Raw genomic sequence first — 20,511 nt, 5'->3', positions numbered from 1 at the left:
ATCTTCATGGCTCTCCTCTGGACTCACCCCAACAGGTCCATGTCTGTCTTATGTTGGGGACCCCAGATCTGGATGCAGCACTGCAGGTGGGGTCTCACCAGAGAAGTGCAGAGGGGCAGAATCCCCTCCTTGCCCTGCTGTCCATGCTGCTCCTGTTGCAGCCCAGGATGTGATTCATCTTCTGGGCTGCAAGCACACATTGCTGGCTCATACATCATTTCTCATCCCTCAATTCCCCCACGTCTTTCTCCTCAGGGAATCTCTCAATCCATTCATCACCCTGCTTGTATCCATTTTTGGGATTGCCCCAACACAGGTACAGGACATTGCACTTGGCCTTGTTGAACTTCATGAGTTCTCAGCTAATGAAGAGGTTGGGCAGCGGCTTATCCCTCTCCTGTGTTTATGTCTGCCAAGAGCCTAGGGCTCAGAGAAATTTTGTATATAGCAAGTCCTGGATAGGCCACTTTTAAGCCTCTGCCTAGCCAAATTCAACTTGTCTTGTGGCACATTATTGCTTTATTATCTCTAACGAGCCCATTTGTCCTGCTTTTTCCCACACAGCTTTTGCTCGATGCTGAAACTGTGCGACTGCCCAAGTTGCCCGAGGGTGCAAGGGGTGGATCTGGGATTTCTCAGGGGCTCTATGAAATCTGCGTGTGTCCAGATGGAAAGCTCTACTTGTCAGTGGCCGGCGTGGGCTCCACTTGCCAAGAGTACAGCCGGGTCTGCCAGTGAGGCACCCAGAGAGGCTGCTCAGCCCCTTGCGCATCTGAGTTTTGTATTACTGCTAAAGAGCATTACTGAAAGCGTATCTTTCAGAATTTTAAAAGCAAAGTACTTCAGTTTAGGAAATAAATCAGCATCTACAATTCTGGACTACAGGGTGTAAGGAGAAGAAGAGCACAAATGATATTTCCACTTCAGAAGAATGACTTGAATCAAATTACATGTTTTGTCAGTAAGACTTGGAAAACAGCCTTACAGAGAGCATAAAAAATAAAACAAATATGTTTCCCTGCTGAACTATTATTCAGTTGGATGATTATGTCATTGTTCATATTTTTGAGATCCGTGGGTTTTTCCTCTTACTAAATGTAAACACTTACTGTATTAGTGGGTGAAATTAAATTGAGGGAACTACTTGAATTATTTTTAAGACAAAGTGTTATTTGGAGAATTCAGAAAGTGCCAGCAAATGGTCTATGCAATTTTGTTCTTGCAATAACAAAAAATAGAAAAATGTGGTATTTGTATAAGTTCTGTGTAAAAGGTGTTAATTTGCTGATAGCTTTCTATTTTAATTTGGCAACGTATATGCTGATTTGCTTATTACTAAGATTCATATAAAAATAACTAATGCAGAAAGCTCCAGAAGTCATTAAGACCTCCCTGTATCTCAAATTCATTCGCTATATGACAGAGAAATATGTTAGTATATTTTATAATAGCAATTGTTTGTTCTACTGCCTGTACCGTCATACTCATTTAAATCCTTTTTTTAATTTAGGACATGCTAATTCAACAAGGCAATCTGTTCTGCCAGCTGGACTAGTAAAAAGAAAAAAAATGTGTCTTCAGATTGTCTGACACAAGGAACTACTTGGGCAGTGGGGAAAATATCCTTTTATGCAGCCCACAGCTTTCAATTAAGGGGCATATTTCATTTTCACTTGTACCTGTTGACTGGTATTTCTGATCCTGTCAGAGTGGGACTCCATCACAAACAGAGAGAGTAAAACTGCTCTTTATTATTTTTTACATTAGAACTTTGGATACAAAATAAATGCTCACCAGAGCTGACAAACCATTTATTGGCCTTGTAAAGAAATACGACTGCAGACCTGTTTCCCTGTACAGTATTGCACTGAACACAAATAAATTGTTTGCACACCTCTGGGTAGCAAGATTTATATTTAGTAGTCTCTTGCTTTAACTTCATGGCGTTTTAATTCCTTTGATGCTGTTTTGTATATACTTGATGATGTTATTATCCAGGAAGGAGCTGCTATCACATAGTGCCTTGGTGTCTATTTACAGAAGGATTTTAACCCATAGTTTTAGTAAACCACAGAGTATCTTTTGGAAAAAAAAACAAAAACATCATCCTTAAAATAGGAGAATGAGACCAAAAGAACTACTAATTTTTTTAAAACTTGCTACTTCAGCTCTGGTGAACAGGGGAAGAAAACCAGCACTCAGGGGAGATCTCAGGTCCACACAAACGTCTGAGCTGAGAGAGTCCCCAGTTAACATTGCTGTGGGAAAGCCCAGGGCAGTTCCTCCTTCAAGGGCTGCCTTTGCAATTTCTCCAGGAGTCTGATGTACAGAACTGAAACTGCCCTTCAGCAGCAGGGTGGAGCCCTCAGCAATTAATGCAAGCTTGAAGAGTTTCAATAGCACAAACAGGAAACACTTTAGGTGAACTTAAGTGAGTGAAGCACGTGTTATCTGGAGAGTGCTCCAACTGCTGTTACACTGCCTAAGGGAGAAGTAGGAAGCAATGCATCTTCCATATCCAAAATTCCCTTTTCTTGGGCTGAGACTCACTCACTCCTATCTTCCAGAGTGAGTCCAAGGCTTTTGGCCATAAGGAGAGAAATGTATATCTCCACAACTGTATCTCTCAACTATATCTGTCTCTACAACTGAACCCTCAGCTGAGGCACACTTTAAACAGAAACCGTATTCAGTATTACTTTCAAATCAGTTTAGGTAGTTCCAGTCCCACACACAAGCTTTTACAAACCAAATTATGAGCAGACTTAGCTCATTCATTGGATAGAAAGTAAGAGTACTAAAATAAAGGTCAGCAAGTACCTTTGCATCTGCCAGATACCTAAATACTGCTGGCTACAAGTAACTTGGAGGACTGTAATGTCACCAATCTTACAGGTGTAGTGTTAAGAGGGAAACTGGGACTTGAGTCCTTAGAAATTTCAGCCATTGTTCTGACATCAAGGAACATATGCCCACTTCCATGAGGTATCAAACCAATCATTCACCTAATCTAATCCCTAAATGTTATCCAGGTACTGCAAAATAGTTACAATCTGCCAGTTCTGCTGGCAATGGAAGCACAGCATTTTAAGTTACACATTTTAAGCTTTTGTTTTGAAGGCACATTTTCAAATGTGATTTGCCAATTAATTCAGAGCAATGGATTAAACTGATGCTTTCCAGGCAAGGATAACCTGACCCCTAAAGAGCTAGGAAAATCAGGGTGCAGCCCCCTGGCTGGTAACACTACTAAGCATTCTGGCACCTCATTTGGACACTGCAATAACTACCACCTTTCTTGTGGCAATAAACCTTCTGGAATTGCTTCAGTTCACCAGTGGATTCTGAGTAGCATCAAAAACTAAAGAGGTCTGCTGTACCCTCAGCGCTCCCATCACCCAAATCACCAACATAACCCTTTTCGTTGCTTACATTTCATTATTCTTCTCACTGTGCTACAACATTGACATCAGAAGTATTGTTGCAGTATAGAAGTTGTGCACATATTTTAAAGCGTGGATGGCAACATCTTGTCACTGAATTTTTTTTTCTTTTAGATGTGGTTGGTAGAGAAACAAAATTTATGCTAAAACTACCAGAGAATAATCAACTCATGCTACAATCTGAATTGCTGTTAATCTCAATATAGTTCACACATCACTAAATTATCATTTCTGATATCTCCAGGTGGATGTCTTTCCCTAATATTTCAAAATTAATATTTCTAGTTGAATCAGACTTCAGTAAATAGTTATAGATCAACAGAAAATTATGGCACAGGGAAGTGAGAGTATGCAGTTCTCTTGTTTATTTCCAAAAGTATTATCCAAATGGAGAAGAGAAAAAAATCACTACCAGCATAGTGAACTGATTTGTTTGCATATTTATTCCCTCAAAAAGAATTATTTACAGCAGTTCTTATAACTGGTTGCTGTTGTTACACAGTGGAAAAATGATAGTAAAACTTCACTGGTGATTGCCCAAACACCTTTTTGTTTCCATTTCACAGTCCTATCATATATACATTTGTCTGTCTTTATATAGCTTTATGCAAAAGGAAATTGCAAGAATTGGAAACTGACTTCTTGAATAAACTTTATACATTTTGAAAAGTCTGCTTCTCCTTTTGTATTCAAATGAAAAACAGCTTAAAATGAATGTTTTCATTTTTAAAACAAAATTATTTTCCCAAGACGAAGAATGGGAAATGTACATTATTTAAAAATATGAACAAAAATCTTGGTCCCAACTAAAAATGTGCTTTGCAGAATTTAGAAAATGCTTTACAATTAGGTTTCATTGGGTATCTATCATTCCTTTGTTTTAATCAGTAGTAGGTGAAAGTAAACAAAGAAATGTTGTCAGTGCTACTGAGTTAATCATCTAGAAAACAAAACACAGCGAAGATAAACAGTTTTGATTAAATATTCATTGACAAATCCCTTCATGTGACAAAAGTGTGTCTCCTTCAAATTAAAACATTTACTTTGGCTGCCAAGTTTTATTATTCTTGAACTATTGGTTCTGCCTTTGTTCCACCAGACCAATCCAGCCTTTCTCACAGTGTTTAGATCCAGCAACAGAAAACTTCAAAGGTGGTACTACCCTCCTCTACTTTAGCTGGAGAAATTACAATAGATTTAATCACAGCCTTGTTTAAAGCTACCCAAATAGACCAGTACCAAGTGAATGCAATCATTATAGTAAGTTTTAAATCCTATTTCACAAATCATTACAGTAACATTACTGATAATGATCTGGGTACAAATATTGCAAAGCTGCATTTTTTACACAATAAGCCATTTTTCTTCTGGTAGTCAGCTACACATAAAACTATTTCTTTAACAAAATTTTAAAAAGAATAGAGGTATTTTTCTAGTCACTAATTGCTGAGGCAAGTGTCCAGTGCTTTTTTGAATAGCTGTGTATGTCATCGTTTGAAAGTTTTTTAAAGCACAAAAAGACACTAACAAGCCTATCAAGGCTTATTCCAACTGCAGTTCCTTGCATTTAAGCTGCCCGGTGTCTAGTTAAATCAGCTTCCTATATCACTGACTTTTTCTAAACTCATCAACTGTAATCTCAGGAGACAAGGCTACTGAAGCTGCTTTTCCTAGATAAAATGCTGGTCCCTGTCGAAGTAGGAGACAGATCTGAATGAAAAGACATTTTCTCCAATGAGAACTCACTTAATGTGCAGTATTACTTGTTAAATGCATTTTTCTGGAAACTACATGCTAACGTTTACTTCTACAGACCCTTACTATGGAATCATCACATCCTAACTGTTCTAAGCTTCCACACTTGACTTAGACACATTTCCAAGTCTCCCAGCTAAGCCAAAAGGAAGAAATAATTAAGCATTTTATTTATTTGTTTTTATTTTTAATCAGGAATTAAATGGCACTTAAAAAATCATGTTCTATCTGAATATGGTTTCCTGGTCTCACAAAGCCTATTTATTTGTTACAGTGAGTTAAGTAAATAAGAAACTAAGACATTTCCAACTGAGACACCACTCTTGCCTGTCTCTCTGCAGCCATATGCAAATTTTATTGTTAGTTTCAATTCACGAATAATAGGATAAATTAGTTTTTCTGTGTCATTCAAGTTTTTTCTCAGCATGGTCCAGTATTTAAAATTGCTTCAGACCATTAGCTTCCTAAGAACTGGAACCATTTTCTTTCTCACAGTGTAAGCACTCAACAATATATACAACATAAACAAAATAAAATTAAAACAGAATAGTTTAGTGGTTCTGCACAACCATTTTAACAGTTCCTAATAATAATACTGGTAAGGCAACATAAATTGCTTATAAAACACAGTTACACACATAGAAGATTTTCTTCCTCAAGAGCTCACATAAAAAAGGAAAGTGTTCATAGTGCTCCTGTTATACTTCTGCATGCTGCCATGATACCTTATGTTTTAGCTCCATTTAAAATGAAAAGCATGAGAACTGTTTCCTTTTCAAGTATTTTGCTTATCCTGAATACTATTTATCTGACTTAATGCACAAAGCAAGAACCACAAAGGAATCTGTTTTTAAAACACAGGGAATTAACTGAACTGATTTATTTCATGGCACACCAGGATTTGTGTTTTACTTACATGCTATTTATTGCAAAAAAATCAGCAAAATGTACAATTTCTTTGAGAAAACTGCAAACATTTGTCATTGCAAGAAAAAAGCAAGTTTCCTTTTCAACAGTATTTTAATATTTGTACAATTATTTAAAACTAATTGAAAAAAGACTGTGTATTTACCTATAAAAAAGCTTCAAATAATAGGTAAAGTCAGCCTACATTACAAAACCAAAACACATTGGACTGAAATATATGTTTGCATTTTTCTTTATTAAAATTATGGCACTTAATTTAATAGGAGAAATAATAATAATAGGGCTCCACAATCAGAAGCAGTATCATTTTTCAAATGTCACATTTCTTCAAGAACAAGGCCTTTATAATTTACTCAAAATTGAAGCAGACCTCACTGTGAATTTTTATTATTGTATTACAACACTATTACAGCTGTATCAGCCCTGCAAGCTAGCTGTTGTTTGTTTTCCTTTGTATTCTGTAAGTTAAATTGCAGTTTCACTGTGCTGTCAAGTAGACAATTGTAACAGCATGCCACTGGAAAATGTTTAACATTTATGTTTAATGTGGCTGATCCAGCAAAGAAAAATCCTTCCATTGAGCATTATCCTTCCATTTTTTATTCTTTTAAATTTTTTACAAAAAGCTGATGTTGAACATACTGCATGACATTACCAAAAATATTACAAACTATAAAAGAAAGAACGTGAACTAATAATCAGATTTCTCAAGGGCTGTAGTGAATAACAAAATAAAACCAGCATTACATTGCAGCACCTTTAAACATGTAACAAAAAACAGTGCTCTGTGTACACCAAAAATGAGTTACTGAATTGTACTATTACCAATGTTTGTGGAAAAATATATATATATATGTACACACACAAAGGCACACACACAGGGGAAAAAATAGAAACTCAAGCATTTAGACATCTGGAAACTGAATTTTGGTGTTCAAAAAGAAATCATAAAACACCATATAATAATGTTCACAGACATTATATAACCCACATGCATTTTTCATTAAACAAAAGATTATAGGCTCCAGAAAAAAAAAAAAAAGTAAATTAAATACTGCATTATTTTATAATAAAGTAAATGCAATCAATGCATGACATGATGTGGCATGTTAAACCAAGTATCATTATTCAGCATTAAAATAACTGTACCAGTTTACAGGTACTAAACTATCCTTTAAATGTTTACAATGTGATGCTGCAGCAAATTTATAATCAGATCCAGCTGATAAGAGTATTACTGTGAGTGACATGAATGTCCACAGAACACAAAAAAATACAGATATGCTTTGGAGCAATACCTCCAAAGTTACTTTAACTTCCACCCCATCTCCCATTTCATTGTATGTCCAGTCTTAAGATTAGTACATTGAAAACTGACATTACCCCTTCAGAAACATTACATTAAATGAAATAAATCTAATAAGGAGTTATAATTACAGGCTTCATCTAACAGAAAGCTAAGCTTTGGTTATATAAAGTGCAGTTCAATAATATGCCAATTAATCACAATGTTGTGCATACATCTAATTTTCGCAGCTCAATTTCCTTGCAAATTCTAAAAAATATTCATGTTTTACAGTTTGCTTAACAGCAGGCTCAGTTAAGAAAAAAATCCCATTTAAGTAAATTTCAGTTCTAAGTCCTTCGGTACCATCCACCTTTGCGCATTACACTTCTAAACTGCTTGGCAACATGTAACCTCATGGACGTTCCATAAGCTGCACAATTGCATTTGTATCCCATCACATGAAACACCTAAACTGTCAACAAAACAGTTCCCTAACCTCTTCAAATAATTTATACTTTTTGTTGTATGAAGTTTTCAAGTTTTATTATGATACAAGCAGTACATTCCATTACTCTCATTGCAACTTCTGAAGTAAACCTATCATTGGGAATCTGTGGAAAAGGAAGTAAGTCAGGATACCTAGTTTTTAAGCTATCTACACCATAAGCCTCCAATGTCTGAACATCATTTGAAAGTCCTTCAAGCTGCTGACTGTACTCCTCTATTTTTTGTGCAAGGGCTGCTGGTTTTATGTCTTTGTCTGACTTGCCCTTCACAGCATAGTCAGCTGCAATCAAGGCTAGTTTAGTAGAAAGGTAGCATTTGAAGCACACCCATTCATTGGCATTTTTATGAAGGTCATTTCGTGCAGCTGAGAAGTTGGCTCGGGCCTGCCTAAGCCATCGACGTGCCTCCACAGGATTCCCAACAGACCTGAACGTAGGTGGGACAAAAAAGCGCTGTGAGTGAGATGGCCCCGTGGAAGAGGGACACTTCTCTTTATACTGCTGCCTTTCGGATTTGTGGCTTGTTGCTTCCTGATTCCATGAAGTGTAAAATCTCTGAAATGAAAATTTATCTGACTGAAACCGAGAAGCGGAGGATGAAAATGGTCTTCTTGAGGCTCTGTCCATATTTTGATCCATGAAGGCCTGTTTTTCCATCCGGTTAATCTCATTCTGTAAATGTTTGAAAACCTCATTAGCTATATCAAGATTCTCTGCATTTTTATCTGGATGCCATTTAAGATACAGCCTCCTAATAATCTTTTTTCTTTCTGATTCTGGAAGCTTCCAAGCCTGTTCAATCACAGATGTCACTTCTCGTAATATTTCTGGCAATGAGTTTGACTTTATCTTTTTCGGAGAGTGGTGTTTTGAGGACATTGTTTTGTGGCTCTCTCTACCAGTGAAGATAGGTGGAATTGCCCTCGGTCCATGTGCTGGAAACTCTGTAGGACTGGTTGGGGTAGACGGTGTGCTATCCCTGCCATGAGAACTTTCCTCCGGTCTAGAAAATTTGTACAAGTCAAGAGAGCTCACTATTTTATATTCACTATATCCAATATCAATCTGGTAAATCTTCCCTAGAAAACTATGACTTTCACCATCTTCTCTTTCTACTTCTTGCACAATGATTGCATAGGTGTAAGTTGGCTGATATGATCCGTATATATCACCACCTTCCGAATCAACAAGGTAACCCACATATTCACCAGGATAAAATACATTCATTGGATCCATAAGAAGTGTATAGTGAATTTCAGCTGGTATAGGAGTGCCAGGTGTTGGTAGTTCAAGTTTTGAAGGCTCAGAAGAGTCATACTTCACTCCTAAACTGTCAAGCTTCTCACTGATACGATAAATGTCATTACAACCCAGCATGGCAATTAAATATGAGGTATCAGAAATCAGGTTGTCAGTTGCAGATTTTAAGGTCATGGCTAATGCTAAGAGGAAATTTATGTCCTTGCTGTCAGAATGCTGTATGTAAAGTAGTATTACTGCATTTCCATATCTCTTCAAGAAAGCAAATGTTTCACTTTTGCTGTGGGGAATAGGAGCAAACCCTTTAACTCTTAATGTTGTTTGTAACTTCTCGAAACAGGAAACTTTCAAACCTTCTCGCAAAGCTTTGCAAAGTCTTATTGCTTTTTCCTCATTAGCCAGAAAAGCATTGTCATTTTCATGCTTCATAATCCTAATGAGTCCTGTGATGAATTGCTCTGAGGACAACAGTAGCTGTAACCTTCCCTGCAAAGAACATAATGCTCCAAACTGACAAATTTTGGGAGACTCCTCATCCAACTGTTCTTCAAGAATACTGCTAAGTAAGCGAGGCCTCAGTTTCTGAGGGAATAACATTATCAATTTAGTGTGAAAGCCATGGTCTTTGCCTAAGTAACACTGGCTGAGATCAACAAGCATCTGCACACCAATGTTACCCTGGATTCTGCTTTTGTAGTGGGGGGCATCATCAAAAACTAAGATACTCGACTTTACCAACCTACCATCTTGACTGGGAAGGTAAAGGGCAAAATCCCTCATGTTCTCAAGGTCATTCCTGACCTTTACAGAATCATTCTGAAGACTTTTAAACAGGCCTGAAACTACTCTTTTAACTGTGCGCATTTCATTAGGATCCAATTGCTTTCCTTCTGAGCTCTTGTATATGCGACCAAGAACTTCAACATACTGCTTTGTTGAAATAATATCTTCAGTACCCAAATGTTTAAACAACTGATGGAAAGTGCCAAGCTCTAAAGGAAGTTTGTAAAGATAAGGTTTAAAATCAGATTCATACTCAAGGTTTATAACCACCTCTTCAGGCTTAAGGAGCTTCCAACCTTCTTCCACCATTACAAAAGAAACTCCTCGAAGCTGAAAGCGGAATTCCCTCTTCTCTGTACTAAGAAACTCATAAATGCTTCTTAGGACCTTGGCCCTTGTTTTCACCATGTCCTCATCCAAAGTTGTTATATTGCATATGTTCCTGCAGTTATTGATAACTTTGTCCAGAGGAGGGTCCAAATTAACATTCAGCATGGTTAAAACTTGCTCAAGCTGTTCTTGCGCACCAAGACTACTCCCCTCTTGCTCTTTGATGCTTAATGGTGTTGCTTTCTCAGGAAGAATGGGACATGATGTCCACAGCAACTGCAACACATCAGTCTGCTTGAATTTAGGATTCACCTGTGCCCCATTGAATCGTATCAGAGGAAGTGTCCCATTAACCTCTTGATACTGAGGATGAAATCTCACAAATTCTGCTGGAGCTCGTTCAGGGCACAGAAAAGGAATTAAAGACAATTCTTTCAGAAAGTTTCCTGAAAAAAGGTCAGTTCTTTCTTGAAATATATGATGGAGGAGGACATCAACAGTATTCTGTAGTGTTTCTTTAGACCAGTTTTCTGTATTTGCTCGCATGCTGATTTCCTTAGCAAACTGCAGTAACTGCTGCTGTGAAATGATGAATTTCAATCCAATATGTCGTAGAAAAGTTACCCATGATGGAAGGAATGCAGCTTGATTTTTTGGTTTTGTAAGTTGCTCTAGCTTCTTAAAAAAATCTTGAGGTATAAAGAATTTTTCAGGAAGCATAACTTCAAAGACTTTTACAGTCCTGTCATAAAAGTACTTTGCGGGTTTTAACCTATTGCTTGCATCATGAATGATCAAAATGCTTTCAAGCTTTTCAAACAGCTGTTCTTTCATTTCTGAAGCTTCTTCAATGCTAGTAAGCCTATTCTTTAGGTAGATCAAATGTTCTAATTTTGCATCATAAGACAGATTTTCAATTTTTGGTAAAAGATGTTTCAAGTACACTTCAAGATCATCCACAGAGACACAGCCAAGCATAGTGTACAAATCTTTCAAATGAACTTTCTCCTCAAGGAAAGCTGATGAAGTCGACTGTGTCCATCTGTCTACTTCCACTGATGGGATGCTTTTCGTGAGGACATAACACGTCCCATATTTTGCAATGCTGATATATCGGCCACTGATTGATTTGTAACATGGAAGAGACTTTAAAATTTTAATGTCATCCTGAGATGTCAGATTACCTAAGTTGCAATTGAAGTACATTAAGAGAGCCTCAAAGTCACTTTCTGCTAACTTTTCAGTCTTAAAAGTTGACGTCTGTACCATATATTGTATGGCTTTCAGAATGCTTGAAGGATTATCTATGTTTGCTGTACGTCCTGATAACAAAGGCACTAAAGCGCTGTCTTTGGAGCAGATTTTGTTCAATGCCAGCTGAATACAGCCTGTTTTCATTAAAGCATGGAAGACTTTATCACTCTGAGCATTTGGAAAGACAGCTATATGCATAATGCTGAGTGGCAGCAAAACATCACACTCTGGCACAACAAGATGATTGGCTGAGACAGTAAATTTTACACCTGGGAGCAAAGTCCAGTCCTTCAAAGTTTCAATAACGCCATCGAATTTTTCTTGCGTATCTTCTTGCTCTTCCTTAATATTTATAGCCTCACTGATAAAATGCCAGGCACTTTTAAGCCAAGATTCACTTGCAAAGTTTTCCTTCCATTTCATACAATTTCTAGTTTTATATTCTCTAGGCAGCACAGATGATAACAATTCAGCAAAACTTCTGATATCAAAGACTTTTGCTACTTCACTGCTGAGCAGAATATTGTTGTATCTCAAATACAATGTGTTCATAAAGAGATCCTTGCGAGACGGAATCAGTTCATGGTATGTTGTCAAGAACTTCGGTCGCTTTGAATCAAAAACTTGCAAAACATTGTCAAGAGTAAGAAGGAGTGGCAAACCATCAATTTGGATTTCATTTTCTTCTGCATCTTTGAAACAGTAGTCAACCAGGAGTTTAAGACTGTGGAAGAGTTTCAAATTTGTCTGCTGAAGACGACAGGGTAACTTTCCAATGTGGCAATTGGAGTCTGGAAAAGAAAATGTCATCAAAAACAATCGGACATCAGCAGGTGTCACATAGGTGACAGGAATATCTGCATCGACCAAACAGTGGTAGAGATTTGCAGTCTCATCACAATTATATACCAAATTAAAGCCAATTTCTAGGAGTAAATGCTTTAGTCTGTAAACATTTTCTGCCACTGTCTTCCGCGTTGTGATGTTGTATTCTGTATTTTTGAGGTGCTGCAGTTCATCTTGTAGCAAATTGTCAAAGAAGGGTCGGCCTTTGTTCGCAGTAGACATGTTAACCCAAGTGATGATAACAGCAGAATGCAAATCAGAACCATCAACATTTGGAGCTCTCATAACAGGTAAAAGACGCTTCAAATCTTCATAAATGCAACTGTAAACCGCTTTCACTAAACAATACCAATCTGGCTGAATATCAAGTCTATTAACAGGAAAAAAAGATAAAAACTTTTTTAAAGTGTCTTTCACAGCATGAACAGGTGTGTTTTGCAGCACTGATACTGTAGGGTCAGTGCCTGGAAAATACCTCTTCTTCAGTTGAATCAGCAGTTCAACATAGGCCGGTGCTATCAGCGCTGTCATTAGACTACTATTCCAGTCACTTCTTACTCCAACACCGTTATCATCACGCCACAGATTTCTTCTTGCAGAGTCCAGAGCAAAGTGTCCATTCACATGGAAAGGCAATCCAGTTTCTAACGATAAGGGTAAGAAACAGAATGCTCTGTGGGGTTTTTTGTAATTATGAGTTATGCAAGCTGCTACTCCACCACGAGGGAAAAGAGTAATGTCCTCATTCTTGTGGGCTGAAACCACACTTTTGGATACCTTTTCCATGGCAGAAAAGCCTGACCTGTTACAAATTAACCAAGTTGTGAGATTTCCTTCAGAGTCTTCAGTATCCATTGTGTACGTTATCTGCTGTACAGGTATTTCACTTAGCTGCTTCTTTTTAGTTACGCTGTCAATCACAGATGCATGGAATTGCTTTCGTTTCAGTCTGTCTCCATCAGTGATTTTGCCTTGTACAGAATACAGGACATTCAGTGCTCCTGTTGTTTTTTCTATCTCACAAATAGAAATTTTTTCCATATGGTTCAAAAACATTAAGAGTTCTGCTCCATCTGTACGCAGTTTATCTAGAAGGTTTTGGACCATTCTATCCGAGCATGGAACTGATGAAATTTCTGATACTTTTGCCATTTCTCCATTTCGAAGAGGAAACCTAAACATTGTACAATTGTCCAGTTTGAAGTGGTTTCCTAAGTAGAGGTCCAGTACATCTGAGAATTGTGTTCTGAAATCTGCATCTAAATCTCTAAACATGCGGCCAGGACTTGTTGAGGTTGAACCTGGTGCATATCTTGCATGAGGATCAAAAATGCAAAGTATATCATTGCCAGACAGGAAAGATGGGCAATCAGTAATGTGATAAACAGAATTGAAACCTATACCATACTGTCCAGTTTTACAGGGATTTCCTACTTTCGTACCTTTTCCAAGGTTCTGGATTCCCCGAATATCATCTTCTGTAAAAGGCTGATTGTTGTAAACACACAGTGCTGGTCCTTGAAGGGGTGCCCATTTCTCATCAAATATTCTATCAGCTGGATGCTGTCTAGGATCAAACACAAAACAGATCTCTGTAGCTTTTGCATCATCTGCATTCTGAAGGAGCTCTTTCAGCATTTCTTTTTCTGAAGGGTAAGCATTCAGAATGCTTTTGATTCTACTAGTCAATTTTTCTTTCTGGCCAAATTCTGTTCCAAGGGTAGTAAAACAGATATTTGATGCATATCTTTCTAAGGCTTTATGGCGTTTTGGTATTGCTCCAAGCTTTACTGCAACTTCTCTTGGAATATCACCATGACAGTATTTAACAGTTGTGTCTTTAACTTTAATCCATGGACAGTCATTGTAACACAAAGATTTTGCAGGCAGAAGTGCAAGACGAGTATCTGGCAATAAAATTTCACCATACTTTTTCTCACAAAACTCCTGCTTCTTCTCTCTAATGAGACCCCATATTCCTTCACTAATTATTCTCCTGCAGAGCTGAAAGTTGTCTTCTGTTAGTTGTTTGGTCCCTCTTTCCTGATTTATTAATTCCAGAACTACAGCAAAGTCTTCAACTGTAAAAGCCTGTCTTACACCCACACTTTCAAACAGCTCACGGAAATTATTCTTATATTTGTTAGGCAACTGATAAAGATAGGGTGCTGCTTCAAAATTCAAATGAAAAGACACTTTTGAGGGATCAGCATACACATTCTCAACCAAAATAAAACTACAGTTTGTTAGCTTTTCAATTATCATGGCTTTTGTTGATTCACTCTCTAACATTGCTTCATGCAGATATTTGTAACAAGCATTAGTGATATTTTCTTGATACAAAGTGATTCCATCAAATGACTTCGCAACTTCTTCTAACTGATTTATGACTAAATCAACAGCTGGTTTCTTCAGTAAACCCAAAAATTCTTTGACAGCTAATGACAAAGTACCACAACCTTTAAAAGAGTGGGAATTTTCATTAAGAATTGGTTGTGTGAGGCAAACTATATCTTGATGATCCGCAGTGAAAAGATCATTTGCTGAGAACATTGCTTCAGGCTGAAAATCACTGCCCTTCCAGTGCAGTGAGAAGCCTGCTGGTTTGCCAAGGAAAGGAAGAAAAGGAATGTTTTGACATTTGGCAGCAAATTCTTTAGCTCTAGGATCTCTAGATTTTAGTTTCTCATCAATAAGACTCAATATAATACTGCTCCTGAGACAAGCTGCAGCATGATCTGTCTTGTTAATTTCAGCTACTGACTCTGCACGTTCTATTAGATCTTCCCATAAAATATCATCTTTAGCCATTCCCAACTGAACAAGTTTAACCAAAATAACAGGGTTAAGGTAATCCTGAGTGGTACCATAAGGAAACCTTCCATCCTCAGCATCATACAACTTTGCAACTCTTCCCTCAGGATGGATCAGTCTTGATGGTGTAACTAACGAATGCCCATCCAACGAACAGGGAATACATGGAGTAGCACGAAGAATTCCTGAGAACTCCTCAACTTTTTCATTGAGAACATAACGCATCAAAGGATCACGCAGCTCTGCATCAATCTCCTGAATATTTGGGAAAAATACCTCAGAAAAGAATTGTTTCTCAGAGAAAGTGTTCTCCAATAATATGTATTTGCATCCTGCTTCTTCAAATCCTGTCTTTACCCAGGATGGGAGATCTACAGCACACAGACTTTTGGAACCAGTTTTTTTGAGGTACTTCAGAAAGATCTTGAAGGCTGACGGCCCAACATCTGGCCGTTTCAGTATGGAGTCATCTAAAAACCTTACATTCTTCATGGAAACCCAAGACGAACCATCAGAAAACACTTTGATCCCTTCTTTGCTTTTCATATGAGCTATGTCCTCATAAAATCCTTGACAAATAACAGAAAAATCATCGTGAACTGAATCAGGATCTGGCCACACTGCAGAGTAACTGTAGTCAACTAGTTCACCATTGATTGCCATGTCACGTAAAACACAAAGGGCTTCTATGTAGGCTTTTACAATAACATGTCTCATGAATACTGTATTCCACCTTCCTTTTGTGTCTGTTTTCCAGATCTCTTTCCGATTTGAAGTAACTGCAAAGCAGCCATTTATGTGAAGAGGTAAGCCTGTTTTTATCCGCAGAGGTAAATAGCAGAATACTTCACCTATGTTGTTGCAATTAGGTTTCACAATCCATTTTTGATCCTGGGTTTCAGACAGCAACACTCCTACACCGCCACAGGGAACTAGGCCTAGTCTCCGTCCACTTTCATGCAAGGAAAATTTCAAAGCATCACCAACATCCATGCAAGAACATATAAGCCATGTTGTTGAATCTACTGTTTTCTGTGGCAATTCATCACCTGATCTTTTTGTCTGTCCTGATTTAGCCATTTCAAAGAATGCAGCTGGATCATCTTCAGTGCCTCTGAAAAGTGGAGACTGTAAATCAGCAATCCGCCTAAATACATGGTGAAATTCTTCTACTACTATCTGTAGGATACATGATGACTTTGGTGTTTCAGTGGTAAGCTTTTTAGTACTGCTGCTGCAGACCTTCATGAGTTTAGCTGCCTCCTTTAAAACACTTACATTTGGTGCAGTCAGTGCTTTGGAAGAACACAGATTTTTTCTGATAGTGACAACATCTTGTGCCACACCGGGATCCTCTGCTTCAATTTTCAAGTATTTCAAAACCATTGAATTTACACTCTGAGCAAATATTATCAGTCTATGACCACAAATACTAAATTCATCCACAAGAGAGTAAATGTCTGCTGTATTGTAAGATGCACTGCTGACTTCACTCACTTTTGCTTCCTGCTGAGTCCTAAAGGACAGCCTGAAAAGTGTTCCTTTGTAGCTGTAGGGAGATTCTACTGTCAGCGGTAGCTGGCAACCAAAAACTCCTATAAATGGCTTAAACTGATTTGGAAATTTTCGCAGTCTCTTCTGTTGTTTACTCCAGTTGATTTTGATGCCAGGGTTAGATTTATCTCTGATATGCTTACTTATATGGTTGACATTTGGATCAAACATAATCATGAACTCCCGGCTCAAAATAATAGGAACATCAGTGATATGATAAACAGAATTGAATCCCAGTCCAAATTTTCCTACTTTATCAACTTCACTCCTTTTTAGAGACTCTCCTAATCGAGTTATATTTAGGAAATCAGAGTCGGAAAACTCAGAATTATTGAATGACCACAAAGCTGGACCATGACATGCTGCCATTCCTGGATCTAGAAGGTTCTCTCTTATATCCATGTTTCTTCTCATGTCGATCAGGAAATTACACTCTGTTGCATTAGCATCATCAGCATTTTGAAGAAGCTCCTTAAAGATATCTGAAATGGAAGGGTATTCTTCCAATATGTTTTTAATTCTTACAGTCAGAGGCTCTCTTTGCCCAGATTGTTCAAATCCCATATTTTCTGGATTAATCAGTCTTGTGCTAAGGCATGGGACATTTAACCACTCAGCGGTTTTCATTGGTATGTCTTCATGCACCAAAATTATGGGTTCAACAGAATCCTCAAGCAAATCATTTAAGTCATCAACTTTGATGTCACAGTAACAGCACTCATGAATTGGCTTCATTGCAAGTTTATAAGGAAGTCTGCCACTGTAGAGTGGCATGGGCGTATGCAGACTCGCGGGGATCTGGTTGCTGTACAGCCATCTTATGATGCTCAACATAATGTGAAGGCTTTGCTTACTCTCTTGTTCCGAGAGAGTTTGCTCACTCTTCAGATATATTTTCTGAATGACCATAGAAACATGGTCTGGTGTTAGCTCCTCAATTGAACCACAACATTTAAACAACTGGTGAAACTTCGCCATGGTTTTTGGCACATAATGTAGATAAGGTTGGAGATCAAGATCAGGAACTGACTTTATTACTGCTTGTGTGAGGGAACAAAATGTTTTACCTGTCCAAACCCACGGAAATTTTAGGGCTTTAAAAGCTTCTTTGCCTTCTTCTAGATGATCATGCATAAATCCATAAATCTCAAGCAAGATATGCTGAAATTGATAGTAGTCCTCATCACTGAAGGTTTTAGAACTATGCCAATCAACTACCACCTTGAAATGCTTCAAGACTGCTTTTATGCTGGGCTTGGTGGGGATGCCAAGCGCTTTTTCTATATCCAGCAGCACATTTTCCACAAGAGGAACTGAGGAACCAACTAAAATTGCATGTGATATATCACACATTTCTGGTGGTGAACACAGATTACAGTGATCTCCTTTCCATACTAAGGACCCTGGATAATTTGGAGGCCTTTCCTTACTTGCAGGAATCCATTTTATCTTTTTCATTGCAGCTTTTGTTTCAGATGAGTGAAGCAGGGTATGGTTTTTGTTCAATATTGTCAAGAGAGTTCTAGCTTTTCTTAACAGCAAATCGTGATCAGTGTCAGAGTCAGCATGCAAACTTTCAATTTTTTTTGCCACTCTCAAGACATCAGTTTCATCAAGATTGGCTTCATTTTTTAAGCCTATTTGTCTCAGTGAATGAAGAATATCTGAGGATGTAAAAATAACAGGGGGGAAGCAACTCTCCTCCTCAGCATAAAACAAATGTTGCAAAAGTTCTACCTCAGGATCAAAGAGTTCGTTTGCTGACATTATCTTTTCTGGTGAAATCTTAATAAACTTCAGTGGTGTCAGCCAATCTATCACATCTGCATTCTCGTTTTTCAGAAAAGTCAGATTTTCAAGAACCCACTGCATTATCTGTGCTGTTTCATCATATGAATAAAAATCACTTCTTATGTCCTCTATAACAAAATTTAAGCAGTCTGTGCTCTTTAGCTGTTCTATTTTCAGCAGATTAGCTAAGCGAATAGTTGCTTCATCACTGCTGTCAATTATTGGAACAGAAAATCTTAGACCAGGAGGAATTTTGGCAGTGTGGTGTAATACCTTACTACCTTTTAGCCCAGTAAAAACAGGGACACTTTCATCAGATGATTTTTCGATTTTTTTAAATATTAGCAATTCCTGAATAATTCTCTTCTCTTTCTCACTTACATCTGTTAAACTAGCTAAGAATGCCCTAAGAGCATCTTTATGTGTTGACGGGAATGACGCAACCTGATTGCATAGTTTCTGTAAGGACATTTTTTCCATTATTTGTAAAACAGCACTTGGCAATGGTGGATGCACATATCTTTTTATAAGTGGATGTTGGATAGAAATATCAAGTTTCTTAAGTACAACTCCACCGATTTTCTGAATAATATCAGCTAAATATTCTGGGAGCTGAGTCTCAGATTCATCTTCCAGAATGATAGGTGATGGATTCCTAAATCTAACCAGTTCCACTGATGTTTGATTTTCCTCCAGCAGCGTCTTGGGGATAAGCGGCATTTCATCAAACACACTCAAGTCATCAGAAAAATGTATATATAGATTCTTCCAGACCATCTTCAGCCAGGAAACTGATGGGTGCTTTTTTTCTTCCACACCTGGATACCACTGTACAACCACATCTCTCCCAGGCCACACGCTGTTCATAACTTCTTTAATGAGCCGGGCAAACCTTTCTGGGTTCAGGAGCTGCAGCTGAGTGCATGGCCTCACTGAAATTACAGCAAAAGGGAAAAGCTGTAAAAATCACAGAGCAGAGCTACCTAGCAAAGGGCTTCGGGGGGAAAGAGAAATGAAAATAAGAAAAAGAAAGTCTAATCTGTGCCCTGACTCTTTGTGGGAAAAATATGTTTGTTAAATAGGACTGCAGATACCAGCTTCCTTTGCTTTCGGGAGTTAATTAAAAGCAAATACATTCCATGTTAGTATAAAAATATCAACAAATTGAAAATTATGAGTATGTTTTACATTTGTTAGTTTAACACAAAATTTTTCAGGCATACATAGCAACTAGAGATTTAGAATTTAAGTAGAAGATTCAAACGTATTTTTTGTTTGGTTGATTCTTTATCCTACTTATTTGCTAGTGGTAAATAAAAATCTAATCCATTATTTGTCTCTAACTGCAAATGTTCAAATAGATTTGAAAGATTATTTATTAGATATAGCAAAGTGGCTCAGGTGCAGCAGATCTCACAACTGAAAATTACAAGAAACTGGACTCAGTTGTGCAGAAGTGCTGAAACTGAGTCTATATGCTTTTATTCTTACCACCACAGTTCTCACTAAAAGAAATATGTCTCTACACTCCTGTCTTAATTATCATTAGGACAGTTTATACTTATAAACTAGAGAACTTCTGGGGGTAAAATAGCACAGAATATAAAAATACCACTACCTCCCAGCATATCAGAAACAATGACAGAAGTGGAAGCAAGACATCTATTTGAGTTTCAGATCTTTCATCATGCATCTAGATAACATTGCCGTTTTCTTGAAGGCAATAGTCCAAATAAAGATTAAGAGCAGTTATATAAATCCCTCAGAAAAAAATTTTTTCTTTCGCTTAATGCCTACAGAGCTATGGATTCTGTTAGCTCTATTGAACAGAAAACAGGTAAACACATCAGCTTTGTGAAAGTGAGGAAAACTTGCAGAAGGGGCCCAGGAAGAGTCTACTTAAAAGCTAAACTTAAATGCCATATTTTTTATTTGAGAACAGAAGTTAAAATATTGTTTT

General features: G+C 37.6%; 2 protein-coding genes across 6 annotated transcripts in view; one reads left to right on the top strand and one right to left on the bottom strand.

Annotated features, from left to right (window-relative positions):
* SGCG (sarcoglycan gamma) overlaps window positions 1-4,112 on the top strand; it is a 106,257-nt gene extending 102,145 nt beyond the window's left edge. For all 4 annotated transcript variants that reach the window (XM_085062932.1, XM_085062915.1, XM_085062924.1 and 1 more), the window contains one exon: window positions 565-4,112. In XM_085062932.1, coding sequence (XP_084919058.1) covers window positions 565-738 — 174 coding nt within the window. In that variant the 3' untranslated portion in view covers window positions 739-4,112. The remainder of the gene's footprint in view (window positions 1-564) is intronic.
* The window catches only part of SACS (sacsin molecular chaperone), a 58,660-nt gene continuing 41,934 nt past the window's right edge, over window positions 3,786-20,511 (bottom strand). For both annotated transcript variants that reach the window (XM_085062892.1, XM_085062902.1), the window contains one exon: window positions 3,786-19,483. In XM_085062892.1, coding sequence (XP_084919018.1) covers window positions 7,923-19,483 — 11,561 coding nt within the window. In that variant the 3' untranslated portion in view covers window positions 3,786-7,922. The remainder of the gene's footprint in view (window positions 19,484-20,511) is intronic.

The sequence above is a fragment of the Lichenostomus cassidix genome, chromosome 1, assembly GCF_008360975.1.
Source record: "Lichenostomus cassidix isolate B80296 chromosome 1, HeHo_3.0, whole genome shotgun sequence".
Classification (NCBI taxonomy): Eukaryota; Metazoa; Chordata; class Aves; order Passeriformes; family Meliphagidae; genus Lichenostomus; species Lichenostomus cassidix.
The sequence above is the reverse complement of the archived record's forward strand: the minus strand, read 5'-3'. Positions and strand labels throughout refer to the sequence as shown.